The following is a 22,879-nucleotide window of genomic DNA, read 5'->3' on the forward strand; positions in this document are numbered from 1 at the left end:
TGGCTGAAGAGTATTCATTCCAGAGGCGCTTCAGCAAGTATAAAGCATGTTCAGTTCCTTCCCTGTGACCACTTCTTTTATTTTTTTTTTAAGATTTATGTATTTATTAGAGAGAAGGTGAGAGTGTGCATGCACAAGCTGGGGGGAGGGGCAGAGGGAGAGGCGGAGAGGCAGACTCTCCACTGCACGTGGAGCCCGACAAGAGGCTCAATCTCACAACCCTGAGATCATGACCTGAGCCGAAATCAAGAGTCAGACGCTTGGCTGACTGAGCCACCCAGGTGCTCCTCGCCTCCCCCCACCCCACCCCACCATGACCACTTCTTTGGTGCATGTCCAAGAGTATATCTGCAACTCTCAAGTCCTTAGCAACAGCAGGAATGAAGATGTACCTAAATGTATAGCCTCAGAGGTGGAGGGATCTATGGGGAGAAATGTCTGCCAGGAGCTAAAAACTTGGGTCTGCCTGGTTTGATTAAGGATGAGTTGGTTGACCTTGGCCAAGTCATTTTCCATCTCTGCATCTCGCTTCCTGTACTTGTGAAATGGGAACAGCGATCCTGGACCAACTGACCTCTCTGGCAGGATGGGAGGAAACAGAAAGAACCCACTTGGACCCAAAGAGGAACAGCGGGGAAGCTGAGGAGCAGAATGACTCCCATGGGAAGACTTGGCTTTGAAGTCCCCCCCGGGCTGTGAAAACAACAGGGAAGACTTCAGCCTTTGCTTGAATCTAAGAGCAGCTTGCTGCCTCCATGCCTCAGAGGAAACCCAGAAGCATAAACACCTTAGTGGGGAGCATGGAAAGGGAGATGAGGTCATAATAGAAATGCTGCTAAGGACTTAACTGTGTGGCCCTCACATTCATCTGCTGAAGCCCTAGCCCTAGTGTAACTGTGTTTGAAATCGGGCCTGTGAGGAGGGAGGTAGGGTTCCATGAGGTCATAAGGGTGGGGCCCTGATTCCACGGGATTAATGTGCTTGAAGAAGAGACAGGAGAGAGCCCTCCCTCCCTCTCTGCTGTGTGGGGACACAGCGAGAAGGCAGTCACCTGTGAGCCAGAGAGCTCTTGACCAGGAGCCAAATCATCCAGAGCCTTAACCTTGGACGTCATGGCCTCCAGAACTGGGAGACATGTCTGTCTGTCGTGGAAGCCACCCAGGCCATGGTATTTCCTTACAGTAGCCCGAGCAGACTGACTCCGCGTGATGTAAGCGGGACAACTCTTGTGGAACACTCACCCCAGCGGCTGGGCTCTGGCCATCCCGGACCCACAGGTAGGACACAATTCCTTGGTCATCGGTAGACCTCGAACCGTCCAAAGTAATGCAGTTATTGGGAAGCACAAGCACATGGCGGCCACCAGCGTGGGCTCTGGGAGGACTGTTATTTTCTAAGTCAAATATAGCAAAAATGAAAGCAAAGAGATGGATTTGAAATGCGGGTGGCAGAAGAGTGCAGTAGACTATCCACGATGGCTCCTTCTTGCCCATACGTAGATTTAAAAGAGCCGAGAGGCACTGTTTTCTACCCGTAATATATAGACGTTCTTGTAGCTTGCTCTGTTTATGCATAGCTGTAATCTGGTGGCCTGTACACGGGGAGATTCTAATAACACGACAGTTTTTCTCTTTTTGAAAAAGAAAAAATGACCTTACTTATCAGGGTCCAGAAAGTGAAAATATTTTAGTTTAAAATATATTCTGAATCATTATGTACTTTAAATTAAAACTTGACTCAAAAACAATCAGGCCTTCACTCCTCCACCTGGGTGTTAAATATGCATGAACAACGTTAAGAGCCATTTCTGATGAAATCGCCTCAGGAGAGAGGAGCCAGGAGAATGGGGTGCAGGGGGAGACCATACTAAGACACAGCCCCACTGTGGGGTGAGGCTGCTGTGAGGGAAATCTGCGTGTTCAGGTGGCGCTCTGGGACCCTACCTGACCCTTGACCCCTTGCAAATGCCCCTTAAAAACAAGTCAAGCAAAAGTCATGGGGTGAGCACAGCCAGATGTTGATCCAAGGGAGCAATGAGCATCCCGCCAATCACCAGCCACTTTCCTCCTGAGAAAACACCCCAGAGATTAGAGCAGAGGCACCTGGTACCGTTAGCAGCGTTTCCACATTGTCCACCACATGCCCTTTCTGGGAGGACTTGTGGGGAGAACCTGGTGTGAAGGCTTAATCCCACCATGGACCAAGGGGGAGGCTGGAACCCACAGAAACAGACTGGCAGTAGACTGCGTAAGCCCAAAGATCCTTCTGTGAGAAATGATTACTAGACCCTCTCTCGCTCCAACGCTGGACTTAAGGCGGCCACCCCCTTCCAATGCTTATGTCCCCACAATCTTGAACTCCGTCAGGACGCCCCCCCAGGCACTCTCTGGGCACTCCATCGCCACAAATCCGCCAGGTCCAAACTCAACCCCCCACAAACCCAGGGCTGCTCTTCTCTGGACGGAGGTCAGAGCATGGCGCCACCACCCACCCATGCGCTGAAGTCATCGTCCCTGAGTCATTGGGACACCCACCATCTTTCTTCCCTCCAGAACCACTGAGGCATCAAGTCCTGAGACTTCAGGCTCTAAGATGTCTTTCTAGTCAATCATTTCCCCCCTGCTCTCCCTGCTGCTGACCTCTCTTCCCATCACACCATTACCTGTCTTAAAAATCCCAAACTCTCAGGTAAAATGACATGGTGCTAGGGTTTGCTTTAAAAATACTCCAACCAAAATAAAAGAAAATATGAATGGCTAGACGACACAAGATTGGCAAACCACTGTTGGCTGTTGAAGCTGGGTGATGGGGACATAATGGTCCAATGAGCCTACTTTCTCTACTTTTATATATGGTTGAAAACATCCACCATAAAACATTTGAAAACAGCCAGACCTATGTCACTTTGCTGATAAAACTGCTTCAGCCTCTCCAGCCTGGCGAGCAGACGAAGTCCCAGCCTCTTCGGCCTGACACATGACCCTTCACAGATTGAGGCAAAAGCTCAGCCATTTCCCAGCACACCCACCACTGGCTGGTCTACAGTACCCGACTTTGTCCAGCATGCTCTTGACCACCCCTGTGCTTCAACACATCATGATCATCCATCCATCCATCCATCCATCCACCCATCTGTTCCAGTGCCCAGCATTTGTGAGTTGCCATAAGCCTTGCATTGTGCCCCAGAGGACACAGAAATGTCTGGAACGAAGGTCCTCCAGCAGAGTGGCACGAGACTAGACCACAAGTTAACAAACAATATGGAACTTGAAAACATCTCTGCTCTTCGATTCCCAGGGAGGAGAGAGCGAGCATAACGCCATCACATGGACGCGGGTGTTTCATTGCTAGTAGTCACAGAAGAAGAGGGAAGCCCATTGAAGGTTCACTCAACACACAAAAGGAAATGCTGTTTCTCTGCAGAGGGAGACTGGGAACAGCGAGCATGCTCGGGGGAAGAATGGCTTTTTCTTGGCTGACATGAGTTCAGAGTCTGCGGTTAACCGATAAACACCAGTGCTTCTGAACAATCATGGCTGAGGGTCTTGTGAGACAGGAAAGCAGAAGGTGCCCAACCGCCGCAGTGCCAGGACTCACCCTTCTTCACGGCCACGGTGAGGGTGGTCGTGCTGCTCAGCCCCTGCCCATCAGTCACCGTCAGACGGAAGTGGTGGGTCCCCACCCGGAGCCTGCGCACTGTGGCTACAGCGTCATCGGGATTTTCCATCTGCACGGCACCAGGGCCTCTGTGGAACAGGGAAGTGAACAACAAAACAGAGCAGGCACGGTATCTGTGTCCTTATAAAAGCCCGTTTCTACAGCTAAAACACAGCATCTAGAGAATTCCAGGATAACTTTTTATCCACTTAAATTCTCTAGTTCAGGGTACGGGTCATAAGTTAATGCCTATTTTAGAATGAGCCTGCGGGATTCCTAGGAAGAAGGTTTTTGTTTTGGGGGGGTTATTTTTTAAGATTTTATTTATTTTAGACAGAGTGTGCACGCAGGGGGAGGGGCAGAGGGAGAGACAGAATCTCAAGCAGACTCTGCGCTGAGTGTGGAGCCCAACACGGGGCTCAATCTCACAACCCCAAGATCATGACCTGAGCTGAAACCAGGAGTTGGGTGCTTAACTGACTGAGCCATCCAGGTGCCCCCAAAACGGGTCTGGGGGCCGTTTTTTTTTTTCTAATTGAACTGTCAGTGAAATGATCTGTCCTTACAAAACAGAGTCTTAGAAACTACTCCCATTTTCTCTTTGAATGAAATTAGGTTAAATCCTCATCTATCTTGACAGAGAGCATGGAAGAGGAAGGGATGAGCCAGATCACAGATCTCCAAAGGGGAATTACAGTGCGGTTATTAAGACTGTGGGCCCTGTCTTCGGAAAAACCCAGTGCCCCCTCTTACCGTCTGGGCAAACCTAGGCTAGTGATCTCACTAGTTTCTGAGAGGCAGAGCAGATGGTTTGAGTGAGTGTAGCCAGGAGGCCTCTGAGGGCCTCCCACAGGTCTCCTAGCACCTAGTCAGTCATGAAGCTCTCCCACCCCAGATGGCCCCTTCCACACTTGATCTGCTCTCCAACAACAGTGCTCCTCACTCCCCAGCATGCTCGAGTTGACTAATTTGGGCCCTCCAGAGAGGGGGCGATGTTAGCCCTGGGCCAGGGGCGTGACCCCCACGGCTCCGTGGTAAGGGGGCCTACCGGACGTGCTCCCAGTGGTAGAGGACGATGCCCTGGTCGTCAGTGCTCCTGCTGCCATCCAGGGTGGTGCTCTCCACCGGGAAGACCAGCTCCTTGTCGGGGCCGGCCACAGCCACCGGAGGCCTGTTGCTTTCTAGAATTACAGAAATGGTGGGAAACGCTATTATCTCTTCGGATTAAGTCTGTGATCCCCTGCTTTCTTGATTTTAGCAAATTACTCCTATTTGGATCAGGCGGGGACTAGAGTGTATGGTGTTCCGGGGGAATCCTGGGGAGAAACACTGCAGTTTTGAGGGTGAGGCTGGGGGGTGCAGACAGCAGGAAATATTGTTCCCTAATACATACATGTTTGGTTTCCTTAAAAGACCTCGAGGGGCGCCCTGGGTGGCTCAGTCCATTAAGCGTTTGACTCGGTTTCGGCTCAGGGTTGTGAGATCAAGCCCCCCACCACCGTCAGGCTCCACACTGAGCGGGGAATCTGTGTGAGGATCCCCCCCACCTCGTGCATGTGTGTGCATGTGCAATCTGTCTCTGAAATAAACAGATAAAATAAAAGACCTCAAAAGTCACGGAGTCAAGAGAGAAGGAAAAGGAACGGGATGGGCAGATGCAGGGAGGACTGGGGACAGTGGGGGAGGCAGGCAGGAACTGGAAGGAAGTGAGCTGACAGTTGCTTTGTCAGGCAGGACTTACTTCCTTTTGTCGTTGTAGCCCCAGTGCCTAACACAGTGCCTGGTAAATAATAAATGCTCAAAACATTTCGGTTAAGTGTTGAACAACAGTAAAAGGTATAAGGGGCGCCCGGCTGGCTCAGCCAGTACAACACACGGCTCTTGATCTCAGGGTTGTAAGTCCAGCCCCACGCTGGGCGTAGAGATGACTTAAAAATAAAATCTTAGGGGAAAAAAAGATGAAAAAAAGCAAAAGATATAAAGTATTGCTGATATTGATATTGAAATAGACAAATTTTCTGTTAAAATAAAAGTCATGGAGTCAAAAACTGAAGCAGCTATGACCCTATATCTGGACCATGTGCAACCCTCCCTGTGCTACTCAGTAAAGTTCGGTGAGGCGGTGGTTCCTCTTGTCCTTAGGGTCAAACACATGACCATCCATTACGAAGCCCTGGGCGGGGAGCCCCGCCTCGCTCCGGAGCATCTCTTGGCATTCTAATGCCCGTGCCTCACACTCCCACGTCCTCACCGCTTTCTCTTGTCCCACTAGACTCTTTTTAATTCCTTCAACTACCAAACTCCCTTTCATCCCATGGCTTTCATATACTGTTTCCTTCACCTAAAAAACTCTTCCTCTTGCCCTTCTCTCCCCAAATTCACCTGGCCAACTGCAGACCCGAGCTCAGGTAAGACTCTCTGCAGATGCCCCAAGCCCAGGAAGGTGGGTCCTTTCATGGGCTCCAGCAGCGCTGTGTCCATCCCCTAGAAATGCACTGATCCTGTGGGTTTTCAGTGGACTTCCCCATGAGCCCTGGGAGGACAGAGACCAAGTCTTTCTTGTTTAATTCCACATCCCCAGGGTCTAACTGCTAGCACTTACTACATACTAAAGTGAATAAATAAAACAAATAAATGCGTTGCCTATAAGCTGAGTGTATTTTCAGTTGCCAGTATACTGGACAGTTACTGGGATTAGCAGCATCTTCTAGAAAAGTTCTAAAGCAAAGAGCACTGTCATGCAAAAACCTAACCACCCTTAAGGTTATTTAAATCTGCAGGAAGGCAGAGTCCTGGGTTTTCATGAAAGCATTAATGGATTGAGAGATGACCTGGAGTCAAGTCTCCATCTGACTACGAGCCATTGAGCTACCAGGCCACACATCATGACCAGACTCTTCAAGAAGGCCCTGGAGCTCTGCAGTAGAGTGGGACACCTGGAGGAGTGTCCACCTGGCAAGTGGAGCCCTCGAAGGGCCCTGAGGATGTCCATCTGGGCCTCCATGCCATGGTTTAAAGACACAGTCAACACAAGATTCCAAACCACAACAGAAAACCTGGCTTTGTATTAAAATTCAGCTCCTCCAGCCCCAATTTCTTGATAGTTAATACAGAGAATTTGCCTCCAAATTTCGCCTGTCTGAAGCACAGAAGCCCAGGTGTCATTTCTGCCTTAATCTCTGGGGCCAAAGCCCCCTTCTATCTCACCTACCGGGCTGGACAGTCACAGTGACCACAGCCGTGGATTGCTGCTTTGAAGAATCTGTCACCATCAGCTGGAACATATAGTCTCCTTCCTGCATGGCCGACAAATGAAGGTATGGTGTCTCAACGCCCTAAGTAAAAGCAAGTAGAAATGAGAAAGAAAAAAATAATAATTTTAAGAAGTAGCATGACGTAATGAAAAATGAATGCTTTTGCTAAATATGGAGATCCTGCCTGAAAAAGAAATGTGTGTGCCCCAAGGAAATGCAATCTAAAGTTCAGTGTGTTCCTTCATACGCTGTTGAAGAAGTACAAATTAATTTGGCCTTTTTGGAGGCAAAAAGCAACAGCCATTGACATGTTAAATGAGCATACTCTAACCAGTGATTCTACTTCTTACTACCTACGCTAGAGAAATGCCCATTCACACAAGGAGCCTCACACCTGGATGCTGACAGAAGCATTGTTTATAGTAGCAAACAATGGAAACAGTCTAAATGTTCATCAACAATGGGGCACCTGGGTGGCTCAGTTAGTTAAGCAGCCAACTCTTGATTTCAGCTCGGGTCAGGATCTCAAGGTCATGAGATCGAGCCCTGTGCTGGGCTCCACACTCATTCGGGAGTCTGCTTGAGATTCTTTCTCTCCCCACCGCTTGCACTCTCTCTCTAAAATCAAGCAATCAATCAATCAATCTTTAAATAAACTTTCATCAATGGGGCGTGGCCAGACCCACCATGATACACTACAATGCTAGTTTAAATGAGAAAGTTTAAAAGAATAAGGTAGATTTATACGTACTGAAATGGAGTTGGACTCCATGCTAGGCGTGGAGCCTACTTAAAGGAAAAAAAAAAAAGTCTGTAGCTTATAAATAATGAAATGCAAAGATGTCAAAGACATACCATCAAGCAAAAAGAGAAAGTTGCAGAACAATGTATATAATGTGACAGATATTTCTATGTGTACATATGCATATACACAGAACACATAGAAAAGATTCTGTAAGGACAGACATTAAACTGATAAAATTATCACCATAAGGGGACTGGGGTACAATCATGGTGTATTTGTACTTTATCAGAAGTTAACTTTTTTTTTTTAACTACAAGAAGCAATTCATGCATTACTTTTATAAGTAAAAATAATTTTTTAAAACTCTAAGACAACAAAATTTTTCAGTAAGACATTTTTTCAATTGAATATATAATGCTGTACTTGTCTCCAGGTTAACAACTTTCACTTTGTTGCTATTGTGTTGCTGTTGGTAACATTTCCAATTACTGCTTATGTTTGAAATTCATGGCATCATGGAAAGGATTTTTAATCCTAAATCCTACTATAATTTTTATACTTTTATAGATCCCAAGATTGTCTAAAGATAAATGTATCTGCATGTATCTATTAAAGGTTTTAATGGAAAACTGAAAAAGAAAACTGACAGAAAATCAATTGTGTTATCACGAGGGGAACTTGTGAAATTTGAAATACGTACTTTTAAGAACTTAGAAAAGGTGTTTTTCCCTACTTTCACTAAATAAAGCAAAGCATTTTGCTCTGAAAAGCTCTACAAAAGTATAATTTCCTAGTACTTACTTCAAAATTAATATGGTTACATAAATGCTTATGCACACGGTATAGGGAATGTTGTGGCAAATGAGAAGTGGGCAGGCTCATACATGTCACCAAGCACCCTCAAAGCCACCATATGCTCCAGGTAATAGCCGGAGTCTTCAGATGGCCTTCCCCCATCTAAAGCAAAGCCTCGGCAGGATGCCCTGCACGATGTTTAGACTAATAATCTAAGACTCCAGTTTACACAGTCATCTTTGTGATTGCCCAGTTAATAAAAAGATCACCCCTTTTAATATCTTCATCCATCAATCACAAGACAATAACCTTGTTACTGGGGATAATCTCAGAGTGTCCACTGCAGAAGGGCAGGTGTGGAGAAGCTGGCCCTGTGCCCAGCACTTGCTGATTCCCTTGGACATACGTTGGGCAGATATGGATGAATTCTGGGGTGTGAGCTTTGGGCACATAATTCTCAATAACTAAAGGAAAGAAAATTTGGATTTTTTTAAAAATTTTATTGGTAAGTAATCTCCATATCCAACGAGGGGCTCTAACTCACAACCCTGAGATTAAGAGTCACACGCTCTTCTGACTGAGCCAGTCAGGCATCCCTGGAATATTTTTTTAACCAAGGAAATACAAAATATCCCATCTTTTCTGTTTTGCATGCAAAGCCCTCTGAATCAGAAGTCTTAGCACAACAGAAGCAAACAGCACGTGCCACAACCCTTAGAGATGGACACTACGGCACGGTCCTCTCAAGTTCCATACACCCAACCAGGCATTTTAAATTCATCATAATTGCAAAATACTGTCCAGAAACATCAGAAAGTAAAGTAGGTAAGCTTTCATGGGATATCTGACTTCATCTAAAATACTAACAAGAAATTTATGTTGGACAGATGAGATGGAATTTGAAGGAGTACAGGTGGCAATATAAGGTCCTACCTTTTTTCCATTAAACTTTCAAATAATAACCTGAAACTAACATAACACTGTATGTTAACTGGAATTAAAATAAAAATGGAAGGGGTGCCTGACTGGCTCAGTCAATAGAGTATGCAACTCTTGCTCTTGGGGTCGTGACTTCAAGCCCCACATTGGGCGTAGGGCTTGCTTATATACATACATAACAAAAAAAAAGAATAAAATGAAAACTGTCAAATAATAACTTAAAAATAGCAAGCTGGTTAGCAATAAAAACAAATAGTTCTGGCCACCACCAAAAGAAGAGGAAGCAAATAGCTTATACACACTCATGTGCACACATACTACTCACAGCAAAAGTGTCTATGGCAGTATGTCTTTAGACAAATAGATTTGAGCAAATTAAAGTTTAGATACAAAAAGCTCTTAAAAAGAGACCACTAGATCCAGAAAAGATGACAATGAAATTTCTAAAAATATGACAAACAAAATAAGGAAAAATTTCCTGATAATAAATTTTATGTTGGATTCTTTATCTAAAGTTTCTCCCAATACTAAAATAATATTTCTGTAGCAAATGTTGGGTCATACTTTCCCCAAACTAGCCTCAAGGTCAAGCTACCAATACAGCACCCACTTAGTTTCTATTCTGTGCTTATAGAGAATGGATGAGGGGAAAGGATGTAAGTTTGGAAAATCTATGAATTTAGGTGCTCTTCCAATAGTTGTAATACATCAGACAATCTTATAAAACATATTTTCTGGATTTATACCACATAACAATAATTTAGGTAGGTAGGAAGGTAGATAGATGTGTGAACAGTTTTAAATGGACAGACATACAGATGGATGGATGGATAGATGGATGGATGGGTGGGTGGGTAGATGGGTGGATAGGTAGATGGATTGATGATGAATGGATGGATTCATGGATGGATTGGATTCATAGGTGGATAGATGAATGGATGGGTGGGTGGGTAGATGGATGGGTGGGTGGATGGGTGGACAGACAGATGGATGGACAGGTGGGTAGGTGGCTAGATGAATGGATAGATGGTTAGATAGATGGGTAGGTGGGTGGTTGGATAGATGGGTAGGTGTGTGGGTGGTTGGTTGGATAGATGGGTAGGTGGGTGGGTGGGTGGTTGGATAGATGGGTGGGTGGCTGGATAGATGGGTAGGTGGGTGGGTGGGTGGTTGGATGGACAGACAAGTAAAAGTTTGAAGGCAGGATAGAGAACTTGCCTGCATGACCACCTCTTTGCTCTTACTCCCTGGACCCAGGGACCACTCATACAGGACAATCTGGTGATCATCACTGCTCTGGTTTCCATTCAAAGTGATGGAGTTTTGGGGCAAAGTTATGGTCTGATTTGGTCCTGCATTGGCAACTGGAGGATGGTCCACAGCACTGTTGACTATTAGGGATGCAGTTGTGGAGTTAGAGGCTCCATCCGAGTCTGTAACAGTCAATCTACAAAAAGGAGAAATATGAGAAACAAAATAAGGAAAAATGTTGCAAAAAAAAAAAATCACGTTGCAAGAAGATGCCAAGTCTTAAGGCAAATGGTCCATTTAGTCTGCGCATGGTACATTTCTCAGAAAAACTCAGAAGAGGTGTAAACAGAAATTTGAGGATGAGGCTGAGAAAAGAAGAGTGTATCTGAGGGTTTTTTTGTTAATGTGTTGCTGTTGGTTTATTTTATTTTTAGCTAGTAATACAGCCACATGATGGAGTTGTATCTTATATGGGTTTCTGACTGGTCTTGGAGACGCCAGATGAATAAATCTTCCTCAACCAACATAGGAACCTCCCTCTAGTACCTGAGACAAAGAATGTGTCGGGGTTAGGTCCTGCCTTCAGGTGTGAGCACGTGGAGACACTACATCACTCATCATCTACAAAGATTTTGCATTTTTTTTTATTCTTTTCTAGAGGACTTAATATAATTATGTTTTCAGCACACTCCTTGCAGACACTCGTTCAGGACATCCTGTGGTGAACTCACTACTGATGAGGTCCTGGATCAGGAACTAATATGGTCACTTCATCCTTCTGGGGTAAAGATGTTGGTTCTGAACAGTGATGAATGTTATACGGGTGTTAGTAGGAACAGGATAATGAAGCTATGGGAAGAACACAGGCCTTACCTGTAGTAAGGTGTGTGTATGGGGGCACACGTATTCTGTGCACCCTTTCACACTAGCCCACACACTCCATACAACCAAGATCTAAACTCTGGTTCAGGCTCTGACAGCAAACCAAGCATCTGAGATCCTTCCTCCTCAGCGAGGCTGTCAGGACACATCCTGGGGCCCCTAAGGGGATTTCTTCATGGTAAAATGGAGACAGCAGCAATAATGTGCCTCAACCAGATGATGAATTAAGGAAAAATGAAATGGGGAGGAGTTAGGATGGCAGAGGAGTAAGGGGACCCTATGCTTGCCTTGTCCCTCAAACACAGCTAGATAAATATCAACTCATTCTGAACACCCAGGAAATCGATCTGAGGGCTGAGAGAACAAACTGCCGAAGTAGAGGGAGAAAAGAGGCCACAATGTGGAAGGTAGGAGGTGCAGAGATGTGATTTGGGGGGGAAAAGAATCCCGGGTGCTGTAGAGGGGAGGGAGCCCTGATCAGAGAGAGAGCAAACAGCACACAGGGGATTGAACAAGAAAAACACTTCCCCAAAGCCACTGACTGGGAAAATGAGAGAGCCTCCTTATTGTGAGTTTTTACAATCAACAGAGCTCAAAGACGGAAGTTTTAGAAGTCTGCACTGCAGCCAGTGTGGAGCCCAGTGGGCACAGTGGTGCTCCTGTGGAGAAGGAGGGCAGAGGCCTGGGAGTGGACAGTGTGGTCTGAGGATCCCCTGAATCACACTGGGAGAGACAGCTCCCCTTCTTGGAGTGCACTTGGGAGAGGTGGTACTGCCTCATGGGGACAAAAGAGCTGGTGGGCACCACTGCACTGCCCTGTTCATTAGCATAGGGGCAGAGGCACCTGCTGAGGGCAGCTAACCTGGACACCAGCTTTTTGCTGTGCTTTACTCTGAACTCCAAGCACCTGTGCATTCCTGCAACTGCCCTTCTGGAACAAACTCCCACCAGCCCCAGTGCCCCAAGACCCTCCTCCAGAGGATCATCGTGGGTCCAGGCAGTGCTGGGTCCCTAAAATTTGGAGTTTTGAAACTCTGTCAGATGCCAGAGATAAAATATAGAAGCACTGTGCCACCAGGTGGGCAGATAGCTCAGTCGCAGACATGGTGAAGGCAGAGATCTGAGGGATACCTGGCACACAAGGGAAGATTCTTCACTCTTCTGTGAGGACAGTGAGGGCACAAGTTCACCTGTTGGGGGCCCAGGGAGAGGGTGGATGCCATTTTTTTCCTCCACCCAACAGCACCACTGGATTTCAGTGAGCAGCAGAGTGAGTGCCCCCTCCCCACACCCATCCAGGGGAGGCTGGAGCCACTTACCCCAAACTTCACCCCCTGTACTCTGCAGGTGCTCCTATGCTAGGGCAAGTATGCCTAAGAGCCAGGGCAACAGGCTTCTCCCCCAGAAAACAAGCATAAATCCCCCACAAGCACCAAGTCTACTGATGATAGAGTGCTGCAAAGTTTCAGCTCTAGTGGAAATAGGATCTGGCCTTTTTTAACAAACAGATGAAAGCATATCTAGTTAAAACTTGTCACACACTGGACAAGGTCCAAACACTCCTTAGTGCAAGCAAGGAAAAACTCAGCAGAGGGCTGACCTGAGGGAAAGAGCCCCCAAAACACAGCATCAGGGTGCACGTAGCACAGACCAGACACACATCCCGAAGCACCAGGCCCTGGACAGTATATGACCTCTTCTTAATAAGCCATTACTCTCAGGAGCAGGAAACATAAAAGGCTTTCCTAACACAAAGAAGATACAGACCTAGCCAAAATGCCAACACAGAGGAAATCATCCCAAAAGGAAGAAGAAGAAAAGGTCATGGCCAGGGACCTAATCAAAACAGATATAAACAATATGCCTGCTCCAGAATTGAAAAAAACAGTCATAAGGATACTAGCTGGGCTTGAGAAAAGCATAGAAGATATCAGGGAGTCCCTTACCACAGAGATAAAAGACCTAAAAACGAGTCAGGCTAAAATAAAAAATGCTGTAACTGAGATGCGAAACTGACTGGATGTAATGACCACAAGGATGGAAGAAGCAGAGGAGAGAACAGGTGACATAGAAGACAAAATTATGGAAAATAAGCTGAAAAGAAGAGGGAAAGAAAAATACTGGATCACGAATGTAGAATTAGGGAACTCAGCGACTCCATAAAGGGCAATATCATTCGTAACATAGAAGTCTCAGAAGAAGAGTGGGAAAAGGGACACACGGTTTATTTGAGCAAATTATAGCTGAAAACTTCCCTAATCTGTGGAAAGAAACATTCAATCCAGGAGGCACAGATAACTCCCATCAAAATCAACAAAAGCAGGCCAACACTAAGATATATCACAGTAAATTTTCAAAATACAGAGATAAGGAAAAAATCCTTAAAAGCAGCAAGGGAAGAAAAATATGGTTAGCAGCTGATCTATCCACAGAAACTCGGCAGGCCAGAAGAGAGTGGCATGATACATTCAACATGCTGAATGGGAAAAATCTGCAGCCAAGAACACTTTATCCAGCAAGGCTGTCATTCAGGACAGAAGGAGAGATAAAGAGTTTCCCAGACAAACAAAAACTAAAGGAGTTCGTGAACAATAAACCAGCCCTGTAAGAAATATAAAAGTGGACTCTTTTGAGTGGGGAAGAAAGCCAAAAGCAACAGTGGGAAAGAAAGACTGAAAACAACAAAGACTAGAAAGGAAAAGAGAAAATCTCCAAAAACAATGACTTTACAGGTAACACAATGGCATTAACAGCATTATCTCCCAATAATCACTCTGAACATAAATGGACTAAATGCTCCAATAAAGAGAAGCAGGGTATCAGAATGGATAAAAAAAACAAGAATAATCTATATACTGTCTACAAGAGACTCATTTTAGACCTAAAGACACCTGCAGATTCAAACCGGGGGTTGGAGAACCATCTATCATGCTTATGAGCATCAAAAGAAAGCCAGAGTAGCCATACTTGTATCAGACAAACTAGATTTTAAAGCAAAGACTGTAACAAGAGATGAATAAGGGCACTATATCATAATTAAAGGGTCTATCCATCAAGAAGATCTAACATTGTAAATATGCCCCCAACTTGGGAACCCCAAATATATATATCAATTAACAATAAACATAAAGAAACTCATTGATAACAATACAATAATAGTAGAGGACTTTAACACCCCACTTAAATCAATGGACAAATCATCTAAGCAGATCAACAAAGAAACAATGGCTCTGAATGACATACCGGACCAGATGGACTTAACAGATCTATTCAGAACACTTCATCCTAAAGCAGCAGAATACACATTCTTCTTGGGTGCACATGGAACATTCTCCAGAATAGATAACATACTGGGTCACAAATCAGCACTCAACAAATACAAAAAGATTGAGATCATACCATGCATATTTTCAGACCAAAATATTATGAAACTTGTAGTCAACCACAGGAAAAAATTGGGAAAGACCACAAATACACAGAGGTTAAAGAACATCCTACTAAAGAATGAATGGCTTAACCAGGAAATTAAAGAAGAAATTAAAAAAATACATGGAAGCAAAAGAAAATAAAAACACGACAGTCCAAAACCTTTGGGATGTAGCAAAGGTAAGTATATAGTGATACAGGCCTTCCTCAAATACACAACCTAATCTTAGACCTAAAGGAGCTAGAAAAGGAACAGCAAATAAAACCAAAATCCAGAAGGCAAAGGGAAATAAAAAGATTAGAGCAGAAATAAATGATACAGAAACTAAAAAAACAACAGAACAGATCAGTGAAACCAGGCTGTGGTTCTCTGAAATAATTATTAAAATTGATAAACCCCTTGCCAGACTTACCAAAAACAAAAGAGAAAGGATCCAATTAAATAAAATCACAAATGAGAGGGGAGAAATAACCACCAACACCAAAGAAATACAAAAAAAGTATAAGAGAATATTGTGAAAAAGGATAGGCCAACAAACTGGACAACTTGGAAGAAATGGATAAATTCCCAGAAACAGACGAAGTACCAAACCTGAAAAAGGAAGAAATAGAAAACTTGAACAGACCCATAACCAGCAAGGAAATTGAAGCAGTAATTAAAAATTTCTCAACAAACAAAAGTCCAGGGCCAGATGGCTTCCCAGGGGAATTCTCCCAAACATTTAAAGAAGAGCTAATACCTATTCTTCTCAAACTGTTCCAAAAAATAGAAACAGAAAGAAAACTTCCAAACTCATTCTATGAGGCCAGCATTACCCTGATAGTAAAACCAGATAAAGACTCCACTATAAAAGAGAACTACACGCCATAATCCCTGATGAACATGGATGCAAAATTCTCAATAAAATACTAAAAATTGAATCCAACAGTACTTTAGAAGAATCATTCACCACAGTCAAGTGGGATTTATTCCTGGGCTGCAAGGGTGGTTCAATATTTGCAAATTAATCAATGTGACTAATTGATCACATTAATAAAAGAAAGAATAAGGACCATACGATACTGTCAAAGGATGCAGAAAAAGTATTTGACAAAGTACGACAATCATTCATGATAAAAGCCCTCAAAAAAGTAGGGACAGAGAGAACATACCTTAACATAATGGAGGCCATATATGAAAAACCCACAGCTAATACCATCCTCAATGGGGAAAAATTGAGTTTTTCCTCTATGGTAAGGAAGAAAGGGATGTCCACTATCACCACTGTGATTTAACATAGTACTAGAAGTCCTAGCTACAGCAATCAGACAACAAAAAGATAAAAGTCATCCAGATAAAAAGCTTCTGCACAGCAAAGGAAACAGTCAACAAAACAAAGAGGCAACTCACAGAATGGGAGAAGATATTTGCAAATGACACTACAGATAAAGGGCTGGTATCCAAGATCTATAAAGAACTTCTCAAACTCAACACCCAAAAAACAAATAATCAAGTCAAAAAGTGGGCAGAAGATATGAAAAGACACTTCTCTGAAGAAGACATACAAATGGCTAACAGACACATGAAAAAATGTTCCTCATCCTTAGCCATCAGGGAAATTCAAATCAAAACCACATTGAGATACCACCTTACACCAGTTAGAATGGCAAAAATGGACAAGGCAAGAAACAACAAATGTTGGAGAGGTTGTAGAGAAAGGGGAACCCTCTTACACTGTTGGTGGGAATGCAAGCTGTTACAGCCACTTTGGAAAACAGTGTGGAGGTGCCTCAAAAATTTAAAAATAGAGCCTCCCTATGACCCAGCAATTGCACTCCTGGGTATTTACCACAAGGACACAGTTGGAGTGAAAAGAAGGGCCATATGCACCCCAATGTTCATAGCAGCAATGTCCACAATGGCCAAACTGTGGAAAGAGCTGAGATGCCCTTCAACAGATGACTGGATAAAGAAGATGTGGTCCATATATACAATGGAATATGACTCAGCCATCAGAAAGGATGAATACCCAACCTTTACATCCACATGGATGGGACTGGAGGAGATGATGCTAAGTGAAATAAGTCAAGCAGAGAAAGTCAATTATCACATGGTTTCACTTATTTGTGGACCATAAGGAACAGCATGGAGGACATTAGGAGAAGGAAGGGAAACATGAAGGGGGGCAAATCGGAGGGGGAGAGGAACCATGAGAGACTATGGACTCTGAGAGACAAACAGGGTTTTAGAGGGGAGGGGGGGTGGGGGGATGGGTTAGCCTGGTGATGGGTATTAAGGAGGGCACGTACTGCATGGAGCACTGGGTGTTATACAAAAACAATGGATCATGGAATGCTACATCAAAAACTAATGATGTATTGTATGGTGACTAAAATAACAATAAAATTTTTAAAAAAAGATAAAAGTCATCCAAATTGGCAAGGAAGAAGTCAAACTATCACTATTGACAGATGACATGATACTCTATGTAGAAATGAAATACTCCACCAAAAAAATTGCTAGAACTGGTACAGGAATTCCGTAAAGTCTCAGGATACAAAATCAGCACACAGAAGTCTGTTGCATTTCTATACACCAATAATGAAGCAGCAGAAAGAGAAATTAAGGAGTCAATCCCATTTACAATTGCACCAAAAACCATAAGATACCTAGGAATAAACCTAACCAAAGAGGTAAAAGAATCTCTACTCTGAAAACTACAGAACACTTATGAAAGAAATCAAAGATGACACAAAGAAATGGAAAAACATTCCACGCTCATGAACTGGAAGAACAAATATTGTTAAAATGTCTATATATACCCAAAGCAATCTACACATTTAATGCAATCCCTATCAAAACACCACCAGAATTTTTCACAGAGCTAGAACAAATAATCCTAAAACTTGTATGGGAACCACAAGACACCCCGAATAGTCAAAGCAATCTTGAGAAAGAAAAGCAAAGCTGGTGGCATCACAATTCCGGACTTCCAGCTCTATTACAAAGCTGTCATCATCAAGACAGTATCGTACTGGCACAAAAAAAAAGATCAATGGAACAGAATACAGAACCCAGAAATGGACCCTCAACTCTATGATCCACTAATCTTCAACAAAGCAGGAAAGAATATCCAATGGAAAAAAGATAGTCTCTTCAAAAAAGGGTGTTGGGAAAATTGGACAGCCACTTGCAGAAGAATGAAACTGGACCGCTTTCTTACACCATGCACAAAAATAAACTCAAAATGGATGAAAGACCTAAATGTGAGACAGGAATCCATCAAAATCCTAGAGGAGAGGGGCGCCTGGGTAGCTCAGTCGTTAAGCATCTGCCTTCGGCTCAGGTCATGATCCCAGGGCCCTGGAATGGAGCCCCGCATTGGGCTCCCTGCTTGGCGGGAAACCTGCTTCTCCCTCCCCCACTCCCTGTGCTTGTGTTCCTTCTCTTGCTGTTTCTCTCTCTGTCAAATAAATAAATAAAATCTTTAAAAAAAAAAAATTCTAGAGAACACCTGTGACCTCTGTGACCTCGGCCAGAGCAATTTGTCCCTAGACACGTCTCCGGAGGCAAGGGAAACAAAGGCAAAAATGAACTATTGGGATTTCATCAAGATAAAAAGCTTCTGCACAGCAAAGGAAACAATCAACAAGACTAAAAGGCAACCTACAGAATGGGAGAAGATATTTGCAAATGACATATCAGATAAAGGGCTAGTATCCAAAACCTATAAAGAACTTACCAAAGTCAACACCAAAAAACAAATAAATAAACCAGTTAAGAAACGGGCAGAAGACATGAACGGACATTTCTCCAAAGGAGACATACAAATGGACAATAGACACATGAAAAGATGCTCAACATCACTCTTCATCAGGGAAATCCAAATCAAAACCTCAATGAGATACCACCTCACACCAGTCACAATGGCTAAAATGAACAACTCAGGAAACAACAGATGTTGGTGAGGATGTGGAGAAAGGGGAACCCTCCTACACTGTTGGTGGGAATGCAAATTGGTACAGCCACCCTGGAAAACAGTAGGAGATTTCCTCAAAAAGTTAAAAATAGGACAACACTATGATCCAGCAAGTACACTACTGGGTATTTATCCAAAGGATACAAAAATACTAATTCAAAGGGGCACATGCACCCCCTTGTTCATAGCAATATTATCAACAATAGCCAAATTATGGAAGCAGCCCAAACGTCCACTGGCTGAACGGATAAAGCAGATGTGGTATATATACAATGGAATGTTACTCAGCCATCAAAAAGGACGAATTCTTGCCATTTGCAATGACATGGATGGAGCTAGAAAGTACAATGCTAAGTGAAGTAAGTCAGAAAAAGACAAAATCATATGATTTCACTCATATGTGGAATTTAAGAAACAAAACAGATGAGCATAGGGGAAGGAAGAAAAGAAATGAAAAGAGCGGGAGGCAAACCATGAGACTCTCAACTCTAGAGAACAAGCTGAGGGTTGCTGGGGGGGGTGGGGGGTTGGGGTAACTGGGTGATGGGCATTAAGGAGGGCATGTGATGTAATGAGCACTGGGTGTTATATGAGACTGATGAATCACTGAATTCTACTCCTGAAACCAATTTAGCTAACTAGAATTTAAATAAAAACTAAAATAAAAAAAGAATCAAAAGAACCTCATAAAGTGGCATGAACATATACACTATGAGTGTACAAGTATCTGTTTGAGTCCCTGCTGTCAATTCTTTGGGGTATATATCTAGAAGCAAGATTACAGACATGGTAATTCTATGCTTAATGTTTTGAGGAACTAACAAACTATTCTCCACGCAGGTACACCATTTTACTTTCCCACCAGCAGTGCCCAAGGGTTCCCCTTTCACCATATCCTCACCAACACTTATTTTCCATTTTTTAAATAATAAGCCAACCTAATGGGGTAAGCTACTTCTTAAGCTGAGATTTCAAATAAACCAAAACAAACATTTTCACAACACATGTACAATGTAAAATACTCTAGAGCACCTCTGTGAACTTTTTAGTCAAAGATGAATCCAATCAGATGCCTGGGAATTTCTTAACCTAGTCAGACTTCAGAAGATTCATAAATATATGGATGCATGGATAGATGGATTTCTTCAAAATCATTAAATTCTTAAAGACCTTAAAAATATAATAAACCAAAATATGTGGTATACAATTAAAGAGTACTTTGCGGAAAATTATAGTTTTAAAGGCTTTAGAGACATTTAAGGAAGATTTAATATGAATGATCCAAGATTCTACTCTAAGAATTTAGAAGAGCAAAGTAAATAAAAGGCAAATAGAAGTAAAGAAATAGTAAAGATATGAGCAGAAACCAACAAATTAGAAAATAGACAAAATTAACACAGCTCTAGTTAGGGGTTCTTTGAAAAGATAAACAAAATTAACAAAATCCTTAATTAGACTGATCAGAAAAAAAAGAGAACACAAGTCATCAATAGAGTAAATGAAAAAGGAGTTATCACCACAGATTCTATGGGTATGAAAGGATAATATGAAAATACTATAAAACCCTTTGTGCCAACAAATTCGACAATTTAGATGGAATAGACAAACTTTTTGCAAAATACAACTTATTAAAAACCTATGCAAGGAAAAAAAAACCAGCAACAGAAAATCTAAATAGCCTTACAACTATTTCAAAAATTGCATTTGCTATCAAAAACTTTCCCCAAAACAAAACTCCAGGCCCAGTGATTTTACTGGTGAATTCTGTCAAACATTCAAGGAAGAAACACCACCAGTTGTTCACAAATGTTTCAGAAAGTAGAGGAGGACAGATCACTGGCCACCTTGTTTCATCAGGCCAGTGTGATCCTCATACCCAAACTTGACTAAGACATTGCAAAAAAAAGAGAGAATGGCATTGACCAATATCTCTCATGAAGACAGACAAAAAACCCTTACCAAAATATTAGCAAGTTTAATACAGTGCTATATAAAAAGGATATCATGACCAAATAGCATTTACCCCATGAATGCAAGGTTGATTTAACATTCAAAAATACCACACAATACATAAAAATAACTCAAAAGAGATCACAGATCCAAATATAAAATCTAGAACTACAGAGGTAATAGAAAAAACAGGAAATCTTTACAGTCTTAGGATAGGCAAAGCTTACTTAATTAGAACACAAAAAGCATGAAACAAAAGAAAAAAAATTGATGAATTAGACTTCATCAAAACGTAGAATTTTTGCTCTTCCAAAGGTTAAGAAAATACACTTGATCTTAGCCAAAAGGTTGAGAAGCTATTGAAAGATTAAGAAAAGAAAAAAATCATATACTGGCAGAAAATATCCACAACACATACATAAAATAATGAGCTTGTTTCAGAATGTATAAAGACTTGGGGCACCTGGGTGGCTCAGTCGGTTGGGCATCTGCCTTTGGCTCAGGTCATGATCCCAGGGTCCTGGGATCGAGCCCAGCGTTGGGCTCCCTGCTCCGTGGGAAGCCTGCTTCTCCCTCTCCCTCTGCCCCTCCCCCTGCTTGTGCTCTGTCAAATAAATAAATAAAAATCTTAAAAAAAGAATGTATAAAGACTCTTAAAACTAAATAAGACAAACAATATAATTTTTTAAATAAGGAAAGGAAGGGCACCTGGCTGGCTCAGTTGGTAGAACATGCGACTCTTGGTCTTAGGGTCATGAGTTCGAGACCCCATGTTGGGGCAGTTTACTTAAAAAAATAAAGGGGACATTAAAAAAAATAAAATAGGAAAAGGACACTTCACAGAAAAAGTTATATGAATGGCCAATAAGCACCTGAAAATATGCTTAATATCATTGGTCATCACGAAAATGCAAATTAAAACCATAAGGAGATACTACCATTCATTAAATTAAATAACATTAAAAAGACTGACTATACCAAGTATTGGTGAGTATGTGGAGATTGAACACCCACCTCAGGAAAGAGTTTGGCAATTTCTTAAAATGTTAACCATAAACTCACCATAGAACCTGACCTTCCCACTATTCCACGATTTACCCCATAAAAATAAAAATACCTGTCCACACAAACACTTAAAGTAAATTTTAATGGCACCTTTATTTGTAGTAGTTCAAAGCTGTAAACAGCCCAGATGTCCATACTAGATGGAAGGATAAATAAACTGTGGTACATCCACAGACCAGAAGAGTACTCAGCAACAAAAAGGAACAACCTATTGGTACAGACAATATGGATGAATCAACATCATTTGCAGAGTGAAAGAAAACACAGGTAAAAAGGAGTACATATTGTATGATTCCATTGATGTGAAATTCTAGACAGTACAAAATAATTTAAACTGACAGAAAGCAGCTCCATGTTGCCCAAGGACAGGAGTGGAGAGACAAATGGAAATCCAAGGGGCACAAGGAGACCTCCAGGTTGAGGGACATGTTTATTATCTTGATTGTGATGATGGTCTTCTGGACAGTCACGTGTCAAAACTCATCAAGTGTTATATCTTAATTATGCACAGTTTATTATGTCTCAGTTGTAGCTTTAAAAGTTATGGAAAGAAAAAGATTAAGAAACAGATAAATCACACAACTCTGCCTCACTCTGAAGACACAAAATTTCTTTCACGTAACAACACAGCAAAAGGATGCCATCCGAATACCGTTCCTTACAATCAAAACCAAATGTTTCCAATAACCAGGCACTTCCAATTCATACTCCGCCATGAGCCCATCAGTCGAAAGTGGCTGCCAACCAAAACCCCCAAGGAAGCCTCATTGGCCTTGACCTCTTGATCAAAATGAAAAGAGGCACAGTGTAGTGTAGAGGCATGAGTTTAAGGAAATAGTCGCAACACAAGTTCTGAAAGCACAGCAAAGGTGGAGAAACCACTTGCCTGAAAGTGTAGTTTCCAGGAACGAGGTTAGACAGATGTAAGACGGGGGAATCTGCGGGAGTCTCCTCTC

The 22,879-nt window shown here is 42.7% G+C and overlaps 1 protein-coding gene and 1 long non-coding RNA gene across 5 annotated transcripts in view; one reads left to right on the top strand and one right to left on the bottom strand.

The window, feature by feature from the left end:
- KIAA0319 (KIAA0319 ortholog) overlaps window positions 1–22,879 on the bottom strand; it is a 96,426-nt gene that overhangs the window by 14,642 nt on the left and 58,905 nt on the right. For 3 of the 4 annotated variants that reach the window (XR_012373859.1, XR_012373860.1, XM_025891036.2), the window contains exons 1-4: window positions 6,869–6,988; window positions 4,706–4,838; window positions 3,598–3,746; window positions 1,242–1,393 (exon numbers count right to left, since the gene is read on the bottom strand). Coding sequence is in view for 2 of the 4 variants with exons in the window: in XM_025891036.2 (XP_025746821.2) it covers window positions 1,242–1,393; window positions 3,598–3,746; window positions 4,706–4,838; window positions 6,869–6,959 (525 nt within the window). In the remaining 2 variants the exon portion in view is untranslated. Of the gene's footprint in view, window positions 1–1,241; window positions 1,394–3,597; window positions 3,747–4,705; window positions 4,839–6,868; window positions 6,993–10,608; window positions 10,838–22,809; window positions 22,847–22,879 lie in introns of those variants that run through there. The other variant, XM_073877636.1, reaches the window with a different exon arrangement.
- The window catches only part of LOC141370107 (uncharacterized), a 23,168-nt gene continuing 1,446 nt past the window's right edge, over window positions 1,158–22,879 (top strand). Inside the window, exons 1-2 of the long non-coding RNA XR_012373861.1 lie at window positions 1,158–1,277; window positions 9,111–9,276. This is a non-coding gene — a long non-coding RNA (uncharacterized lncRNA). The remainder of the gene's footprint in view (window positions 1,278–9,110; window positions 9,277–22,879) is intronic.

The sequence above is a fragment of the Callorhinus ursinus genome, unplaced genomic scaffold (assembly GCF_003265705.2).
Source record: "Callorhinus ursinus isolate GAN/ISIS: 27379988/994484 unplaced genomic scaffold, GSC_fseal_2.0 scaffold26, whole genome shotgun sequence".
NCBI lineage: Eukaryota > Metazoa > Chordata > Mammalia > Carnivora > Otariidae > Callorhinus > Callorhinus ursinus.